The sequence below is a fragment of the Lineus longissimus genome, chromosome 5, assembly GCF_910592395.1.
Source record: "Lineus longissimus chromosome 5, tnLinLong1.2, whole genome shotgun sequence".
Lineage (NCBI taxonomy): Eukaryota > Metazoa > Nemertea > Pilidiophora > Heteronemertea > Lineidae > Lineus > Lineus longissimus.
The window spans coordinates 15,129,319-15,149,630 of NC_088312.1; the positions used below are offsets into that span (position 1 = coordinate 15,129,319).

General features: G+C 43.2%; 3 protein-coding genes across 3 annotated transcripts; 1 reads left to right on the forward strand and 2 right to left on the reverse strand.

Annotated features, from left to right (window-relative positions):
• Window positions 1–3,008: 3,008 nt before the first annotated feature.
• LOC135488543 (uncharacterized protein K02A2.6-like) lies at window positions 3,009–3,932 on the reverse strand. The gene has a single exon (XM_064773179.1). It carries the CDS (start codon window positions 3,930–3,932, stop codon window positions 3,009–3,011), a length of 924 nt encoding a protein of 307 aa, XP_064629249.1.
• Window positions 3,933–7,550: 3,618 nt separating this feature from the next.
• Window positions 7,551–9,451, forward strand: LOC135488544 (uncharacterized). Its single transcript, XM_064773180.1, has one exon. The coding sequence runs from the start codon at window positions 7,646–7,648 to the stop codon at window positions 9,449–9,451; it is 1,806 nt and encodes a 601-aa protein (XP_064629250.1). The 5' UTR covers window positions 7,551–7,645.
• Window positions 9,452–16,400: 6,949 nt separating this feature from the next.
• Window positions 16,401–19,666, reverse strand: LOC135488545 (uncharacterized protein K02A2.6-like). Its single transcript, XM_064773181.1, has 2 exons — window positions 19,219–19,666; window positions 16,401–18,616 (listed from the first exon to the last, which is right to left on the reverse strand). The coding sequence occupies exons 1-2, from the start codon at window positions 19,664–19,666 to the stop codon at window positions 16,401–16,403; spliced, it is 2,664 nt and encodes an 887-aa protein (XP_064629251.1).
• Window positions 19,667–20,312: the final 646 nt, after the last annotated feature.

A 20,312-nucleotide genomic window follows, 5' to 3' on the forward strand; every position in this document is an offset into this window, starting at 1 on the left:
ATTCAGCTCTTAGCTGTTCAGGCACAACTATCTTATGACCCTTGAAAATTACACCATTATCACACATGAGTTCATCACGGAAATGATAGTACGGAGCAAGATCTGGATCAGTGTTTTTCTGATTCCGAGGCCAACCTGAGTAAAGGATTTTACTCAACTTCACCAAGACGTTGTCTTTCGCGGTTTCAGATCGGACCTGTTCCAGTTTGTTGTCAGATATGGGTAGCACAGTTAGTACTTCATAATCGTCCCATTCGGTTTCTGGTTTGTCAGTGCTCGGTAGGTATGCGCGCGATAGAGTGTCCGCTAAGAATAGTTCTTTCCCTTTCTTGTAGACAAGCGTTATCTTGAAACGCTGCAAGCGCAATAAGAGTCGCTGAAGCCTAGCCGGTGCACTGGCTAGTGGCTTCTTCACAATACTGACCAGAGGTTGATGGTCAGTCTCTATGACCACGTTCTTGGAATAAACGTACGGATAGATTTTTTCACATGCAAAGGTTACGGCTAGCAACTCTTTCTCGATTTGAGCGTAGCGTTGTTCTGAATCACTTAGAGCGCGTGATGCGAATGCTATAGGGCGGTCATCCTGCAGACACGCGGCTCCCAATCCACCTTTCGAAGCGTCACATGTTAGCACGACATCCTTCTTTACATCGTAATATGCAAGCGATGTAGCGTTAGCGATGGCGTCCTTCACAGCTTTAAAGGATTGCTTCTGTGGGTCATCCCACACCCATGCTCGATCCTTGTGAAGCAAAGCATTGAGCTGCTCAGCTTTATTGCTCAAGTTAGGTATGAACTTACACAAGTATTTCACCATTCCGAGAAATCGAAGTAAGTCAGTAGTGTTTTCAGGATCAGGCATGTTCACTATCGCTTCCACTTTCTCGTGATCGGGCTCAAGACCATGATCAGTTAGATAGTGACCATGATATTGTACTTTCGGTAATTTGTACTTGAGTTTACGACGTGAAGCTTTGCCCCCGATTTCAACCAATCTCTCACATACGCGTATCACATTCTCATCATGCTCAGTTTCATTGTCACCATGAATGATCATATCGTCCATGATGGCTTCAGCTGGGTAACGGTCTAAGAGATGGTCCATGGCTTGCTGGTGGACTTCCGGTGCGGAGGAAATCCCCATAGGCATTCTCAAGTAACGAAATCTACCAAAAGGAGTCCCAAAGCAGGTGAGATACGACGACTCTTTATCCAATGGAATCTGGTAGAAAGCTTGACTCAAGTCAATGACTGTGAAAAACTTAGCGTTCGGCATTGAAGCAGCGACTTGCTCGATAGTGTTCATCGGGTAATGTGGCCTCTTGATGGCTTTATTGAGATCAGCCGGATCAAGACATACCCGTAAATCATCAGTCCCTTTCTTGGTTGTAACGACGAGAGAGGATACCCAATCAGTTGGGTCGGTAACTGGTGCAATTATCCCCTGTTTTACCATGTCGTCGAGTTTATCCTTCAACTTGTCCTTGATTGCGTGAGGAACATTGCGCACAGGGCGCACGACTGGTTGCACGTCCGGATCAAGCTTGATGTGGTATTTGACAGGTAACTTTCCAAGTTTACCATCAAATAGTTCAGGAAAGTCAGTGAGTACTCCTGGTAATGGTGATTCAGGCATGTCAGGTGTACCTGAATGAACTTCGAAAACTTCTGAGCTTAGTTTGAGTAGGCCCAGTTTCAGACAGTCTTGTAGGCCCAGGAGTGTCCTTACGTCCCGATCGACTACCTGGAATGCGATGTTCACTTTACCATTACCCTTAGGCTCACAGGTAACGATTGCTTGACCGACAGATTTAGTCTTATGGCCACCAAATCCTACGAGTGTCACGGTTTTAGAACGATCAAGTGTTCCTTTTAGACAGTGAAGTTTGGAGAGGCTAATTATGTTGCATTTGGCCCCAGTGTCTAACTTCACCTTTATCTTCACTCCGTTGAGAAGTAGTACCGTATGAATGTCCTCTTTCGTGGTTGGACAATTGACTGATTCTATGAAAAAGTCTCCATCTGAGTCAGGTTTTAACTCATGAACATATTTCTTTGTTTTACTAAAGAAATGTTTCTTACTAGCGCCTTTGTGTGCCAGTTTGCCAGATGATCGACAGACTGAACCCCAGTGGTTCCATTTTTCACACTTTTGACATTGCTTACCAAAAGCTGGACACTGTTCACGACCATCCGTTGCGTGCGACGTACCACAATTACCACAAGAACCGGTACTGCCCGATTTGGCAGCTTTTGACGCGGCTGGCTTGGAGTATTGTTCCTTTTTCTTTTTCACAGTGTGTACTTCCTTGTTCGGATTGATTTCTTTTGCGTCCCGTTCGGACACTTCATGTACTTGGCAGATTCGAATCGCTCCTTCAAGTGTGAGATCGTTTTCCCAGAGTAGAATTTTTCTGACGTTTTCTTTGCGTAAACCGGTCACAATCCTATCTCGGACCATTTGGTCATGCATGTTTTAATGTTGGTTATAACGAAGGATAAAGTCGGGTTCACAAACTTAAACTTGTTTATTCAGCCATGATGAAAGTAGTACCAAGAGCTTAGGCCAGGTGTCACCACCTTACAGAGGCATACTGTAACATCCTCTTTCCTTTAGATGACTGTTCTGATAATAATACTGTCCACTCACAATTAAACTGTCCAACACCAAGTTACTACAAAACTTGTCTAATGCACCAAACAATTAAACTGTCCAACACCAAGTTACTATAAAACTTGTCTAAATGCAACAATATAACTGAACTGTAACTTATACCTCCAAGAACTTTTATGACCCACAATTTCACAGGCATTTGAATTAGTAGCAAGACTGGAAAGAGAGGTTACTAGCACTTCATTTCCATAACTATTCACAAATATGTTACTCCTCGTATCTTTTGGGTTTACGTACAATTCTTCCAGATCTGGTTGTACGGATTTCTGGCTCGGTACCAGACGCATGTGATTCTACACGTACCAACTCCTGATTGTTCTGAATCTCATCGCTATGATTGTCCATGGTAGGATTGTTCTCTGTCTCTGGCATGTCTGGTTGTGACAGTTCCACGGATTGTTCCATTGGTGGTGGATTTTCCTCCGTTTTCTTCAGATGTACAACGATTACGCCTCAGTATTCGATCTCCGGTATCGACTTCATAAGACCGATCTTTGAGTTGTTTGGTCACTTTTGCCCTTTTCCATGATTTTTCTCCTTTTCGCATTGGTTGAAGACGAACAGTATCTCCCGGATGCAATGGGGTCAAGTCCTTTGCATTTCTATCATAATAATGCCGTTGTTTTTCTTGACTAGTCTCAATATCTTCCTTGGTTTTCTTCCAGTCTACAGTTTCTGGTTTCAGCAGTTCTGATCGGGTTGGTAAAAGTGTCCTGGTTCTTCTACAATGCAAGCGTTGGACTTGACTATTACCAAGTACTTGCGACGGGGTATTTCTCTGATCAAGAATTGCCAAATACGGATCTGATTTTGACTTTAGCGCTTTCCTCAGAATTTTCTTAGCGGATTTGACAGCGGACTCAATTTTTCCATTGCTCTGCGGATGGTAAGGATCTGTTATGTCATGCTTAAAGTCCCAGTCTTTCGCAAATCTTCGAAATTCATGAGAATCGTATGGTGGACCTCCATCACTAATCACCTTTTCAGGAGAACCATAACGCGCAAAATGGTTCTTGAGTTTGAGAATCACCGCCTCGGCCTTTGTGTCCTTCATTCGATCGATTTCCCAAAAGTTGCTTAGGTAATCAACAGTGATCAGGAATTTCTTTCCTTCAAAATCAAATAAATCTGTACCAATGTTTTGCCAAGGACGCTCAGGAATTTCATGGTTCACCAGGGTTTCTTTCTGCTGTTTTGTCTCGAATTCTCTGCACACTGCATATTGGCTCACTTTGAGTTTAATTTCAACAGTCATTCCCGGCCAGTAAAGAGCTTCGCGGGCTCTACCAATGCAGCCGTCAATACCAATGTGAGATGAGTGAACTAGACTACACATTGTCTTCTGCATACTCGCTGGTACAATCACTCTCAATCCACGGAAAACAAGATCACCTTCAGTAGAGATCTAATCTCGGATGGAGAAGTAGTGTCTAATCCTTTGAGGAACAGCTCGGATGCTAGTAGGCCATCCTTTGAGTACAGTTTCTTTCAAAACTTTCAGCTCATCATCCTTGACTGTTTCATTGCGCAACTCGTCTAGTCTTTCCTCACGAATAGGAAGCGTTTTTGTGGCGTTCACAGCTTCGTATTCAGTTTGTTTGCCTTCATTTGGCAAATAAGCGCGCGACAGTGGGGTAGTTGTAAAACAAGAAACACAGAAACGAAACAGAAACACAGAAACACAGAAACGAAACGCAGAAACCAGTCTTGTGGCGAATTCTGGTCTGCAGACTCCATCTTGTTGCCATGGTTGTGGCCGCGAACGCGGGTGTAACTAAAACTGGTATTCAGTCGGAATGGAAGGAGGAATGCTCATTTCCCAATACCCATTTTAGCCTCATCAACGTGTGCGCAGATTGGCCGTTTTGACTGGACACCATCGACATATCGTGGTGCAAGCACATGGAGCATCCCCAACATGTCCGAGGAGGGGTTTTCATTCTCGCCGGAGAAATTTCCCAATTTCTACCGGAATTTCTATTTGCAGAATAGAGGAACTAATAGGTAAATCTGACGTGAAAATTGTCAACAAGTGATATTGTGTCTTGATTCTCCTACATGCTCTTTTTTAGCTATAGGCCTACAAGTAATAAGTTCAACACTGGCACTGCAGCAGCTGCACGCTGTGCAGCACAGCGTGTTGCTACATGCAACGTTAGGCCCTGGTCTATGCATTGCAGCATGTACGCAGCGCATGTTTTTGTGTGGGCTGTGTGACTCTAATCAGGGTATCACTAGCTGCTGAGTGTAGCAACCTGTGCCATTGGGGGGAGGGCCATTTGACTGACAGCAGAAGACCACTTATTGCAAATCTTTTGTAGGCCTACCCATTTAGGCAAAGCCTACACACCGGACTGACTGGTTGTATGATGTGATTGATAAGCCTTGAAATTGAACGTCCAACGTGTTTTTCAGGATTTGATTTACTAGGTATGATGGTTATGGGAGGGCCCGTTCAATTTTATCGTGGTCCGATAAAAATAGAAATCCATTTGTAGTGCCGTAGTGCGTTTATTATGCGTACGAATTTGCTGAAACTTGGTAGGCCTATTAAAGTCAATATTAGAGAGGTTCTGAGCTCTGGTCCGGTCAGGATAATCCAAGGCACGGATTGAAGATTTATTTAATTGACAATGGAGGTCCACTTGAAAATTCTATACAAAATTGCATTTGGATTATGAATCTGCGTATTCTGGCCGGCTATATCTTCACCCCTTATCAATGTAACCATTCTCCTATTTTTGTTGTTACACTTACAGAGATGCAGTGGCTGAATCAGCATTGCCTAAGAGGAGACGACTGGAGACTGGATCACATCGCAACCCCATTAATATTGACGAGTAAGTCTATGCACTAAAACTGGCACCATTTAACCTTGAAAACTATTTGGATTAAGAGCGGCTGTACAGCTGCACTATTGACTAAACTCCATATTTTATTTGATTGGTGTTGATTCTAAAAGAAAAAAAAATAACTTTGCTCAAGTCAGTGTTGAATAGACATTGAAAAGTGTCAGTCTCTGTATCAAAGAGGCAATCACATCCTAATACCTGACACTTTTCAATGTCTATTCAACACTGACTTGAGCAAAGTTATTTTTTTTTCTTTCAGAATCAACACCAATCAAATAAAATATGGAGTTAAAAGTTAAAATTGAATGACATGTAAGCTTGTATGTAATGAAAGCGGTATTTTGATTTGAAAAAAAGGTTGTTCTTTTCAGTAAGCTGTTTTCAAAACAGTGGACAATTCAAAATGTGCTGCTTATCTTAGTCTCTGTATCAAAGAGGCAATCACATCCTAATACCTAAGATAAGCAGCACATTTTGAATTGTCCACTGTTTTGAAAACAGCCTACTGAAAAGAACAACCTTTTTTTCAAATCAAAATACCGCTTTCATTACATACAAGCTTACATGTCATTCAATTTTAACTTTTTCTTGTAGTGACAGTGACCCAAACGAGATCCTCGAACCTTCAGACATGGACAGCGGGCCAACAAAGCGATTGTCCTTCAACAGGTAGGTGTCCTTGCTGTGTGTTCTCCTGATTTTTATCACCTTCATTCAAGAATATATTTTGTCTGCTAGTGCTTGGCCAGTTGGTAGTTCAATATAGCAAGAACTGATCAGCAAACTTCATATGATTTTTACTCTTTCTTGCAGTGACAGGGACCCCAAAGACCGCATTAAACTTCAATACCTTGCCAACAGGCCAACAAAGATATCGTCCTTCAACAGGTAGGTGTCCTTGCTGTGTGTTCTCTCTAGGCCTGGCCAGACTTTATCACCTTCATTCAAGAATGCTTTGTCCGCTTGGCCAGTTGGTAGTTCAATATAGCAAGAACTGATAAGCAAACTTCATATGATTTTTACTTTTATTTGCAGTGACAGTGACCCAAACGACACATTCGAACTTCCAGAACTGGACAGCGGGCCAACAAAGGGATTGTCCTTCAACAGGTAGGTGTCCTTGCTGTGTGTTCTCCTGACTTTTATCACCTTCATTCAAGAATGCTTTGTCTGCTAGGCCAGTTGGTTGTTGAAAAACAAGAATTGATTAGCACATTTTGAATTGCTCTTCAGTGCATGCATTGTGTGAGAAACAGAAAAGAAAAATCTTTCCATATGTGTCTGTTTTAAGTCAAAAGAGCATCCTCAGTTTATGATTTTTACTCTTTGTTGCAGTGACAGTGAGCCCAAAGACCCCATTAAACTTCAAGATCTTGGCAGCCAGTCAACAAGGCGATTGTCCTACAACAGGTAAGCGTCCCCATGTGTTCTTTTGGCCTCAGTGGTCTTTGCAGCACCTTTATACTGAATATTGGTAGTGGGGAAAAAACCAGAACAGACATTATATGGTGCTGCCACCTGGCCTGACACTAGACGCACTAAATGAAAGGAAATCGTGGCACAATGCCAATAAGAATCACTCAACCAGAAACCTATATCGGTTTTACGTTACTCACAGAACGATGATGTCAATCTCCCATACATCCCAGTGTCATATTTATACTTGCCTGCAAGTGCATTTTAACATAAAGAATGTGGTCGGCTGAACAGCCCTGGTGGTATGCATCAATTCCAATCGGGCCGGGCCCTGACCTGACTAGAGCTAAAGACAGGATGCGACATGTCCAAGACAGTAGGCAACAGGATATTGCATGCCATAAAGCATGCACTGTTTGTTGTGGTGTGCTTTCCCAGGAATGAAAGAAAACATAAAGTGTGACGTGCAAAAAAAAGAAAAGTGAAATTGCATTATGTGACAGCAGACTTAAACATAATGGATGTGTTGGCTTTGCTGAGTAAATATTGACAGTTCTGCTCTTCTTCCAGGTCCACAGACTTTGAATTTGTCTAGAAGAATACAACTGCTTCGGCTGCTGCAGGTACAAAAACTACAACTAGTTTGGCTGCTGCAGGTACGAGTTCGCCTGGCATCAAGTATTATGATGGAGATAAAACCATGCCAATTGTCTCAGAAGTAAAAACTGGTCTAACTGCCAAAGAACTCTTTTGCCTTCTTCTACATGATCCATTGGATGGTATTGTTAGTGTAAAAAAACCGATTGGAGTTAGAAAGAATGCTGTGTTCTTGATAGATCTGCAGTCTGTCAAATATAAATCGTTATTTGCTGATGATAATGGGGCTTGGCTAACCAGCATGCCAAGGAGAAAATTCTGGGTGGATGTCAGCGATGGAGAAGTAGTAGGTGTCTCTTCCTCGGCAGCAGCAGATGTTCGTGGTAAGAGACAGTACACACTATTGCGCCAGTATGGCATTCACAAGGGCACAAAAGAGAAGTTGGGTCGAAGATTCTCTCGGATAATTACTACTCTTTTAGACGATAATAACAATGCGGGCAGATATGCAGTCGTGCAGTACTTTCATGAAGGCGACAGCAGTGAAGTGTACCTACCATGCCATGGTAACGCTGTGAAGATGAAGGGTGCATATCACCGAACTGATCCAACTACGATTGAGTCCATTAATGCGAAAGTGCAGAAAGGAACGGAGGCCAGGAGTAAGTCCAAGAATATTTACCATGAGGTGTATACTGAGTGTGGGGGTGATAACAGTCGTAGTGTTTCTGAGGAGCCAAGGAATACCACCCAGATATACAATGCCAGCAGGTTCAAGCAGAATCATGTTAAGGATGGGTTGACTGTTCTCATTGACAGTCTTAAGAGCCAACAAACTGGTGAATTTTTACACGAACTGACATTGGGCCACATTCAGACTGAACAAACAAAAACAGGTTTTGAGCCAACTTTGCAATATATGTTGGCCACAAGAGAGCAGCTGCGTGATGCAGAAAAATTCCTGACTCATCCAGAGGAGTTTTCTGTATTTGGCATCGACCCAACATTTGAGTTGGGAAATTTCTATGTGACAGTGACGACTTTGCAACATCCAGTGCTGGTTTCTGCTAAAACAGGAACGCATCCATTTTTCGTGGGGCCGTCATTTGTCCACCATAAACGCGAAATGGACAACTATTACTATTTCATGACATGCCTACAGCGACTTAATCCTGCCCTTCGCCATATACAGGCATTTGGAACAGATGGTGAGGTGGCCCTCCTGAATGCCATTGTTGCTGAATTCCCAGATTCCATTAACCTCCTCTGTTGGATTCACAAAAAGGCCAATATAGAAAGATACATGGCGACAAAACTGTATGTCTCCGCATTAGTGAAGAAGGTGCTGCTAAGGGATATATTTGGCTTCCAGGAGGGAACAGTCCTAATTAAGGGTCTAGTTGATGCTCATGACAGTGAAGATTTCGATGTTAGACTAGGACAGCGTGAAGACAAATGGCAGGCGATTGCCCCAGGTTTTTACCGTTGGTTCAGTAAGCATCAGGCGGAGAGCTTCAAGGCCCGAATGATAGAGTGTGTACGCAAAGCTGACAATTGGCAAGGACGCCGTTTCACAACGAATGGAAATGAGAGTCTCAACAACTCCCTCAAACAGTGGGTAGGACACAAGAAAAACTCTCTCCCAGATTTTAATGAAAAACTCCATCAGTTCGTGATCTGCCAGTACAATGAGGCTAAGAAAGCTGTCCGAGGCTGCGGGGAGTACAGACTTGCTCCAAAGTTTCAACATTTGGAGGTCGATCCAGTTGAGTGGAAAAAGATGACGGAAGAAGAACGGACCACTCTCCTACAAAAAGTCTTTGGAAGGGAACTGTTGATGCCGATGCTGATGAAATTCAAAGCCAGGATCCTTGCCTCTCTGTTCACTACAAGGATGCAGATCTGTTGACACTACCTGATGAGATGCTGAAGTCAATGTGGAAAAAAGCAGCAGGCATTGTCAAAAATGAGTCATCTGACATAACAAGTGCTCCAGGTGTCACCTATGCAAGGATGGTTCGAAGTGACTCTTCAAAAGCTCCACATTTTGTTGAGTTTTCAGCTGCATCCGGCCGGATAGCGTGCGATGACAAGTGCTGCCAATACAAATCGATGAACGTGTGCGCCCATTCCTTGGCTGTAGGGGAAGTGGTGGGTATGTTGCCACAATTCCTTCAGTGGCGAAACAAGAGAAAAGGTGGAGCCAATTTATCGGCAATGTTGAACACTAACGTTACCAAGGGGGCAGGGAAAAAATCGGGAAAGCCATCTCGGCGTGCTGGGAACTTCCGTGCACCTCCATTGACACCAGAGAGGATTGTAGACCCAGCCCACAGTTTCAACAGTGAAATCCCATCAGAGCAAGCAGATGGGTTTCACGTATTGCTGCATTCCCAAACAAAAGCACGCATTTGTTATGGTTGCCAGCAACCTCTGGATGCTGGTTGCAAGATGACAATAGTCCGCCCAGATGATGCCAACTACGTTGCTGTGGACAGACAGCAGTACGTTGTGCGAACGCATGGACCAAGGGAATTTTATGTGAAAGAAAATGGTCAGAATGTGAAAAAAACAAAAAAGCAGAACATTTTCTTTCACTTCAGGCTAGCATGTGTAAAGACAAAATATCCCGATATTAAACCTGTGGACCTTGTGATTGAAAAGAACACGTTGCCATTGCTAAGTGGAGAAGCACGAGAGCAGTTGACAAGTCTTGGGGTTAAGGAAACACAATGATTTCTGAGTTGATATTGAACGTGAAATTCCCCATTGTTAGTTCGAAGAGAAAACCCTTTTTCTGTTATTAGGCTGGACCAGATGTATTGTTTGTTTGCCGTAACCCGACCGACCCCAAAAGTTCTTATTGGAGTTTTTCTTTCATTTTCACCTACAAAATCACTGAGAATTATCAAAACTATTTGCCTACCTACTAGCTAGTACCTTGCCGGTGTGAAGACATGTACCTTGGGTAGGGTTACTGCAAACAGACAATTAGTTTGGGCCGGCCTAATTGAGGTTATGCTTCTTTCCTGGTCTTTTTCGACTCAAAATACTAGTGGCCCAGTGGAGTATCTCGGGGGACAGAGTCTGCAGTGCAGGGTCATATTATCACCATACTAGTGGATGCTGGAGCATTTATACTAGTAGTCAGAATGGTGAATTTCTATTTGTACACGTATGTACACTCAATGTACACTCATCTCTTTATGTACACTGTACATTATCTATGAAGATTTTAAAGCCATACTGCTGCACTGATGTGATTGATTGTGGTAAAATTGTAATGATCTGAACTGTCCGTTTTATTTCGTTTGTCCCATGCATATTTTGTTGATGCGCCTGTTTTGTGGTGCAGTTTTAGAGCGCACTGTAAACGATTTATTTACTGTACCTGAGTGTACCATATCAAAGGTTAGCATAGAATTAAAATGGATTTTAAATGGTCTGCTGGTGGTCATGGTGGTGTTCTGTGATGCAATCCATATTCATTGATTGATTTATTTCGTGTCTAGAATTGTCATCATGAACTGCCAGAGTGGTGATATTGTAATGATCGGAGCTATCCATCTTTTTGCCTGTCCTAGACATATTTTGATGATGTACGTTTTTGTGGTGCAAATCTAATAGAGCACTTAATTGATTTATTTACTGGACCATATCCCTGGTTTTAACTGGTATTCACACATGGTAATTTTTCGGGATACTATTCATATTTTCAATTCTCTTTTTTGTTGTTTTTGTAAATTTTAATTCAAATCATTTATCACATTGCTTGATTCATACTACATGTGGTGTATTTTCACCGTCATGTATCGTAACACTAAAACTTCGGGCAGCATTTTGGCAAAATCGAATTCCAAATGTGGCCACCAGGGCAGCATGACAAGTAGGCCTACTTCACGTCCTCGGTCGGTGTACATGTACCTGCAGGTGTTCTCATTTGCCCCTGGCCATTTGACTTAATCTTTGCAAATGGTCATGTTATTGACAAGGATTTATGTAGGTAGAAAATTTTATTTGTATGGTCTCTTATCATGTAGTGCTACAGTGTCCCAGAAAGTTTCCCGCTACAATTCTGCAATAGGCCTTGATGCTGACTAGGCACAGGAAGCAATAAACTGCTTTACTCAGGGACATATTGAAGCATGTGCTCATAGGCTGATATTAGTCATGTAACTGGTGTTGTAACATTTACTTCTTCACCAAGCATAATTTCTGGGACACTCCGTAGTTTTAAAGTGCCCCTAATGGGCCAGTTTTGTGTTGATCTACTTTGAAATTAGAAATTCTATGTTGTTTACTGGTTTAGTTTTTTACATGTATTTTCATATTAAAGAAGAAAGTGATCCATTGAAAATCATTGTTACTGGTTATGCTTTAGCTGGACTCAAAGATGTCATCCTGTCAGTCTTGGGCCATGAGTCATCCATATCTGAATGATGTTAATTTCCATCAGTTGTCATCTTCATCTCAATTAAAAAGGCTCTGCCTCCAAGACAAAATGGTCCTCCTTCCCGATCACTGACGCACTGCAGATGGGTCTACCAATGAGTGATGACCAAAGCACCACTCAATCTCGAGGACAGGAATCTAACCCATGACCATGCCGATCCACCATCTGTAGGGCATGAGGACTTTATGATCGATATGAGCCGCCAGTAAGTCTGCATGACCAATGACCAGAACACGACCATAGGCCTGCTAGGAATGTACAATAGAACATGACTCTCTATTCGAAGGACTATTTTCTATTTACACTGACCTCCCCAATACACTACATGTATGTACTACACGGCGTAAATAGAAAATAGTCCTTCGAGTAGCGAGTCCTGTTCTTTTGTACATTCCAAGGCCTGTGCACGACACTAGGCTGAACTTCCCTACTGCAACCTCATTAACATAAACAGATATTTAAAGGGACTATTTAAAGGCAGCAGCTGGGCAGGCAAGATTGAGTTACTCCAAGTCCAAGTCTAGTGCCCGCCCGCCCGCCCGTCCCCCCCCCCCCCCCCCACTTTACTCTATTCTAGTCGCCAAAATTGGTCTCTCACGTCTCACATAACGTCGAAATGATTCACCCATGTACTGGTACCGTACCTTGCATTTAGTGCTGCATCAGACGGGATTTGTAGGATGATCCTGGTACTTCATGTAAATTGAACACTACAAGGCAAGATGTTGCATTGCACCTTCATTTAAAATAACATGCTGTAGGAATCGAATCGAACCTACCAAAGTACTACACCACCACCTCAAAAGACTTCACCCATATCGTGCCGCCACCTCCCCCCCCCCCCCCCCCCAAGTTGCTCCATGTATCCCCTCAACAACTCTATTGCATTCCGGCTGGCCGCAACCCACCAACCTCAGATTTTACTTTTAAACGACAATAACAACGGATTGGGCAAGGAAAGTATCGGCGTGCCGCTTGACGCAAGGGCCCAACGCGCCGCGTAGCGGCAAAAAAGCGAAGCTGGCGAAACATTTATAACGGGTCACCGTCACTTATTATTGGACTTATAGCGCATTTACGGGGTTGCAACTATTTTGCTTTATAGTGTCACCAGGAAAGAAAAGCATGCGACCTAACGCCGATCTATTTGTATAAAGTGATAATTGGAAGGTATATAGTAGGAAATATCAATAAAATAATCATTCCATGTCGTCTTTTGAGGGCATTTTTGATTGTAAAAAATATATGTGTACGTCACCGTAGTCTCTGCAATGATAATTTTATCAGAGCAGTCTCGCGCAAGTAGAAGTTCTTTACCTATTAGTTCTTCACTTATTAGTCTCAACGTCTGGGGCAAAGCCAGACGTTTTCCATTACGATTTCACTACGATGTTTGACAAGAAGGAGCAGTGCGCAAGATATGCTAATGAGCAGACTTCCCTCGTTTGAGTTTCTGAAGAATGTTCCATATCGCGCTAAGCTCATCACTGCTGATTTATGACAGGCGTGCAACGGTAGGTATCTGCTCCCCAACTTCCACCCGAATACGGTACAATAAGTTACCATTTGATGGGAATGGGACAATGCCCTCACTGTGTATGGAGTCATAGGGATAAGAAGACATTATTCATTAGTGTTGGTACAAGTGATTTTGCCCAAAAAGCATGCGCATTCAAAAAACAAAATATGCAAGGTATCACACATGACCATGACGACGTGCAGAAAGTGCACTGGCAAGTGCATACCCTATGGCTATGTACTAGTAAACATGGTAAACATGAACAACATCATTATTCATCGGCAGTTCATTTTACTCCGAGCTTTTCCTGAAACATATAGCCATGATGATTAGGCCTACCATGTACCATGACCAATAACAGCACTAGATCATGTAGATGAAGTTCACATGATGATGATGAACCGTATAATCCCGCATGGCGCATGTGGGGCAAGCGTCTAAACCAAAGCCCCAAAATCACTTGTTTTGGTCTATTTCACTTGTGTTTCCCCCCTCTCCCAGTCCATAATACATTTACAGTTTACAATCCCCGATCATGGCCCAACAAAAGGTCATCGGTTGACTAAAGGAACACAACTGTTCAATGGATTTATAGTTGAATGCGATCAAACTACGTCTTTTCAATCGTGGATTGTAAATTTAACCCCATGGGCCTAGGGAAGGCCCTATAACAATACTTTCGACACAGTTATTATCTCCGCTGCCTCCACCATCCACCATGTTACACACAGTGCTCACTGCTGATTCTAAAATGCGCCACCTAGTCAAAACAGGACATATGTTCTTCTAGGAATAGATCTCTTTCCAATATTTCGTCATTCCACCATCGTCATCACCTCATCATACTTTCATTGACATTACAGGCACACATTCACAGAGCACTCTTCAAATCATCTACACAGTGGTTATCCAACTAGGATTATAAAGGTAATTTCTTAGCCCCGCACAGTGGGTTTCAGTCTTGATAAAGGGGCACTATTGCTAGCAGCTAGGTAGGCAAGATAAAGTTAGCCGAAGTAGCCGATAGGGGTCTCTCACCCCTCAAAGTCCGTCACAACTATTCAAGCTTGTACAAGGAATACATGCAGCGCTGACTCTAACAAGACCCAATAGGAATGTCGCACAGTCATCTGTCAAAAACAAGACCTATGTTGTAGTATGATCTCTTGCCAATATTTAATAATTGCACTATCGTCATCACCTCATCATACTTCATTGACATTACAGGCACAAATTGACATAGACCTGACCACTGTTGCAATCAACGACACAGTCGCTATCCAAGTAGCATTATAGAGGTAATTATCATTATCATACCTCATTAGCATGTGAACCAATCGCGTCGCGTCCTTTGCGATCACGGCAAAGCCTCATGGAATAATGTCTTTCACCGTTGAATAATTTTTCATATTCCATGCCTACAACCTCAATTTCTTCATTATTCCATGGCTAGAAGTTCAATACTAATATAATATCCAAGATAAAGTTACAAGAAGTAGTCAATAGGGGTCTCTCACCTCTCACTGTATGTCCATACTATTCACGCTTGTACGAGGAATACATTCAATGCTGAATCTAACAACACCCAGTGCCCTTACTCTGTATATTAGTCACTGGAAGATGGCCCATTTCACTCCTTGCTTCTACTTCACCTATAGTCTCATTGCAAACGCCTCACTTCTATGATATCACATTCACTTTCAGCTGTCATGCAACGCAACAACTGTGCTATCTGCCATCGCACATCAACGAAGAAGTGCAGCCGCCCACATTCCACCTCACGTCTGTCCGACCAGCTGCAATCCTCGAGGACGCCCCACTGTACCACGATTTCACTACGATGTTTGACAAGAAGGAGCAGTGCGCGAGATAGGCTAATGAGCAGACTTCCCTCGCTTGAGTTTCAGAAGAATGTTCCATATCGCGCTAAGCTGACCACTGCTGACCATGACAGGCGTGCATTGGACTGGTACAGGTTGGAACTGAACATTGAATATGCTGGTGGTGACGCTTTCTGATGAGAAGTTGGTCGTGACTGATGCAGTATCCTTGGACTTGTCCACACCATCGTTCAATCATTGCTCTCTGAGCTGCCTTGATTCTGTACTTACCCAAATACTAAGACCAAATGCCTGTTGACTGTGCTTTAAGAGAGACTGGCGCCATGCCTAGAGATATGACTGACCCCTATTGGCAAATTTGTATGACTTTATCTTGCCTACCTAGCTGCTGCCTATAGTCTCCCTTTAACTGCGGAACACTTCAAAGTCGATAAAATGCCATGTTCCACCTTTTAATGTGTTCAGACCGCCATTTTCAAAATAATCAAGTCAGGACACTGCCTTCTAGTCTCATAATAAATTTTGCTTTCCTCAATAATAACATTTCTTCTTCTTCAATGCTTTCATCATTCCAAACTTCTCCTCCTCTGACTTTTACAGGGGTACAGTCATGGCAATCAAAACCCAAATACTGAGACCAAATGCCTGTTGACTGTGCTTTAAGAGAGACTGGCGCCATGCCTAGTCTCTCTTAAAGCACAGTCAACAGACACCAACCCCCTCAGACTCAGAAACCACAAACGCCCAACCCTTCCTGCTACCTTAATACTTCTGGATTCCAACTTTTATGAAAACCCGTTTGATTTTCGTTTCTGCGTTTCGTTTCTGCGTTTCTGTGTTTCTGTTTCGTTTCTGTGTTTCTTGTTTTACAACTACCCGCGACAGTGTATCCGCTACATACATTCTTGTGCCTTTTTCATACACTATTTCAATGTCATATTGCTGTATTCTCATCAGCATGCCTTGCAATCGTTTTGGCGCGCACACGAGCGGTTTCTTTAGAATCGATTCTAATGGCTTGTGATCTGAAATCACCGTGGTATGTCTACCATACGTGTAATGAAAAGCATACTGCAAGCATCTCTTTTTCTATCTGAGCATACCTGCACTCCGTTGGCGTAAGTGCGCGACTTGCGTAGTAGATCAGGTGACCTTTTTGCAAGAGGGACGTCCCAAGTCCACTCTGACTCGCATCACATTGTATTGTCAGTGGTAACTTCGGGTCATAATACGCTAACACAGGGGCCTGTGTCGCAAGAGTCTTTGCCTCAGCAAAAGCAGCATCATGTACTTTAGTCCACTTGAATTCTTCTTCAGAATTCATTAGCTTTCGCAGTGGCGTCAATGTTTCTGATAGTCTAGGCAAGAATTTTGCCAGGTACTGAATAAATCCGATAAATCGCTGAATACCAGCACGATCAGTAGGTTTAGGCATATCTTTCACAGCCTCAATCTTGCGAGGATCAGCCATGAGACCCTTCGCTGACAGAATGTGTCCTGAGAACCCTATTTTTGGTTCACATAGCTCAACCTTATCCAAGTTGAATATAACACCATTTTCACGTCCTCGTTGAAGTAAGCAGCGAATGTTCTTATCATGGTCTACACATGCCTCTTGATAAGTATCCCCAACACCATACGCGAAGACGTCATCTGCTAAGCACAACACTCCTGTCAAACCACTCAGGATTTGTATAAATCGACGTTGAAAGATTTCACTAGACACACACAAACCAAACGGTAATCGTTTCCAACGATATCTGCCATAACGGGTTTGCATTGTAGTAAGGTAGCTACTTTCTTCGTCGAGAACACAGTGCCAATACCAATTAGCCAAGTCTAGTTTCGTAAACACTTTCGCATTCGTGAGCTCCGGTAGGACATCATCTATTATGGGTAGCTGATAATGCTCACGTCGCAATGCTTTGTTCAATGGACCAGGATCTATGCATAACCTGATGTCACCATTTTGCTTTTCAGCAATGACATATTGGTTCACCCAATCGGTAGGTGTCTCAACAGTTGCTAGTACATCCTTTTCTACCAGCTCATCGAGTTTCTTTTTGAATCTCTCCCGTAAGGCTATCGGTTCACTCCGTGGTGGACGTACGACTGGTTGAATGGAATCGTCAATGTTGAGATGAACCTCTCCAGGAAACTGTCCAATCTTAGTCCTGTCGAACACATCAGCATAGCCTTCCAATACGGGATCGTTAAGAGCCTTTGCTGTGTTTACACGCTTGAAATTGCCCTGATTTACGACGATGAGTTTCATGTGCTCGACAGCAGAAAGACCAAGAAGGGGCACAAAGTCCTCTTTCACGATGACAAACTCAATGGAGTACAGTTTCCTATTTTTAGGATTACGGACATGCATTCTGCATTTCCCTTGGGGAACCAAACGCGCTCCGTTCCACATTTGCAGAACTTTGTTGCACTTTTGCAACTTGATCGAACTATTGACATGTTTAGCGGGTAATATGTTCACAGCGGCTCCACTGTCCAATTGAAATTTCACTCGCTTCTTCGCAACTATCATTTCTGCGTAAATCTCCTTGTTGTCATTATTGCAAACTTGGTTTATCTCTGCAAGATGCACACACCCAATCACATCATGCTCATCGTCAGAGTCATACTCAGAATCGGTGTAGCCCACTGCATGTACACTTCTTGACCTGCATTTTGACTTGAAATGATTTAAACCACCACATTTGTGGCATTTCTGTCCATTTGCGGGACACTCCTGACGGTCTTTAGCATGCTTCCGTCCACAAAATCGACAGTCTATCAACCAATTCGACGTGTGGTGATTCGATGCACTATGCTCGTATTTCTTTGGCATTGGAGTATCGCCTCCTCTCGACTTTGGTTTCGATTTGAATCGTGACGACACCTTTTTTACATCTTCAGTCCCAGAAGAACCGATAACTTTGAGTTGAGTCTGTGCTAACTCAGCGGACTTGCAAATGTCAATACTCTTTTTCAACGACAACTTACGTTCTTGCAATAACTTTCGACGAGTGTTCTGATCTCGGTTGCCAATCACAATTCGGTCACGAATCAGTGAATCCTCCAGATTTTCGAAATTACAAGTCTTTACCAACTCTCTCAGAGCACTAAGATACGTATCAAATCGTTCGCCAGACTCTTGGTTACGTGAATTGAACTTGAATCTCTCATAAGTCTCATTTACCGTTCCAATGATGTGATCATTGAGCTTTTTGACAATGTCCTTCAAACTTTTGCTCGACTCACCAGCAGCTGCATCAAATGTGAAGCCGTTCAGGATCTTGAGACCCTGCGTTCCAAGCGCACTCTTGAACAATGCAACTCTGTAGGCCTCGTCCCTTCTTTCCTAATCAGCATAGTTTGGCATAGTTTTCCCATAGTTGCAACCACAACTTCCACCCTTCAACAGCATTAGCCTCATCATATAAGTCAATTGGAGCGGGTGGTTGTATCGGTAGAAAGCTCTGGGCCAGGGGTGCAGGCACTGCAGCAACCGCTGCGGGACGAATGTCCGGCATGTCTGGTTCACCACCTAGCATCTTCAGTGTTGATTATACATGCAGCAATACACCCGTGCATATACACTAAAAGCACATGCTTTCACACTATTGACAATGTCACTTTGACTCATCAAATTCTCGGTTTTACTGCCTTTACTATCACTTTGACCTGTATCGGAGGTGACTCGGGTACTTTCTTCTTTCTTTCATGGAGCCCTTAAGCTGTCACCATGTTTTAATGTTGGTTATAACGAAGGATAATGTCGGGTTCACAAACTTAAACTTGTTTATTCAGCCATGATGAAAGTAGTACCAAGAGCTTAGGCCAGGTGTCACCACCTTACAGTGGCATACTGTAACTATGCAGATCACCGAACTCGCATGAGCTGGCTTTGTTTTTAAGATCCGACAGGAACGTAACGAATGCTTCACCGTCCTTTTGAATCCTTGAATTGAACTTAAAACGTTCTAGGATTATGTTTGTGCGAGGGTTACAGAGTTCACCGAATTTACGCTTGAGAACTTCAGGATCATCCCGTGATTTACTAGGTACTGCAGGGAATACGCCTCCAGCAGGGTTGGCACGCTCTGGTATGCCTGGAACATAATGAAATGAGCGTTCCCGTTCTATTGCCTCAGATCCTGCTAAGTTGAGCAAGATTGCGGCTTTCACTGCATCACCTTTGTCACTAAAACCAGCATTTACGAAAATGTCATACTCTCTCTTGAACACACGCCAGTTTTCTGCTACATTTCCCTCAAAGGAAAGTGGTGCTGGCTTGCGAAGTCCGGAGTCAGCCATCTTGTAGTGGTTTTCAGTGCAGCCGTGTGCAATGTACTATACGATGTACACAGACATGTTGAATGCACACTCGTGATTTTTTTCGGGAATCATGGGCGAGTTCTCTGGCCGGTTTTGTCCGGTTCCAGCGTACTTACCCGGTTGACACTAATGTGAACGATTGTTCATAGTCTTTTCCATCGGGCTGATAGAAACCCCCTGACACCATATAGTTTGTTCATGAAATGGACAATAAGATGACATATCTTCGAGCGGTGTTTATTTATCCATCTTCAATCTCCGAGGTGCCCGTGGAGACACCTAGTGTTACAGCAAGTGAACTAAACGTCTTGAGGACAGAAACAAGCATCAATCTACAGAAACCTACCGCAAATTGATTGTTGCAGCATGTCTGCAACGACCGGTCGCTTCTTACTGCTTTGAAGAATAACAATAAGGCTTCCAATTGGGCTGAATCTAATTTATTCCGCTCGTACCAAACATACGACTTGACGCCGCTCGTCCCGTCTCCTCGTCCGGCGGCGGATGTCATGTCGTCATGCATACATTACTAGTATACTCAGTTCGTCTCACTATCAGCTCCTATAAATGAGCTGAACTTAAGACGGCTCACGCATCATCCCAATTTGCAACCGAAAACGCAAAT

Excerpts from the sequence above, each read along its gene's own strand:
- LOC135488543 (XM_064773179.1), bottom strand. The coding sequence starts at position 3,932 with ATGACTGTTGAAATTAAACTCAAAGTGAGCCAATATGCAGTGTGCAGA.
- LOC135488545 (XM_064773181.1), bottom strand. The coding sequence starts at position 19,666 with ATGGCTGACTCCGGACTTCGCAAGCCAGCACCACTTTCCTTTGAGGGA. Across the intron at positions 18,617-19,218 it reads CGGTGATCTGCATAGTTACA|CTGCTGGTGAGTCGAGCAAA; the intron begins GTATGCCACTGT and ends CATTTGATGCAG.
- LOC135488544 (XM_064773180.1), top strand. The coding sequence starts at position 7,646 with ATGCCAATTGTCTCAGAAGTAAAAACTGGTCTAACTGCCAAAGAACTC.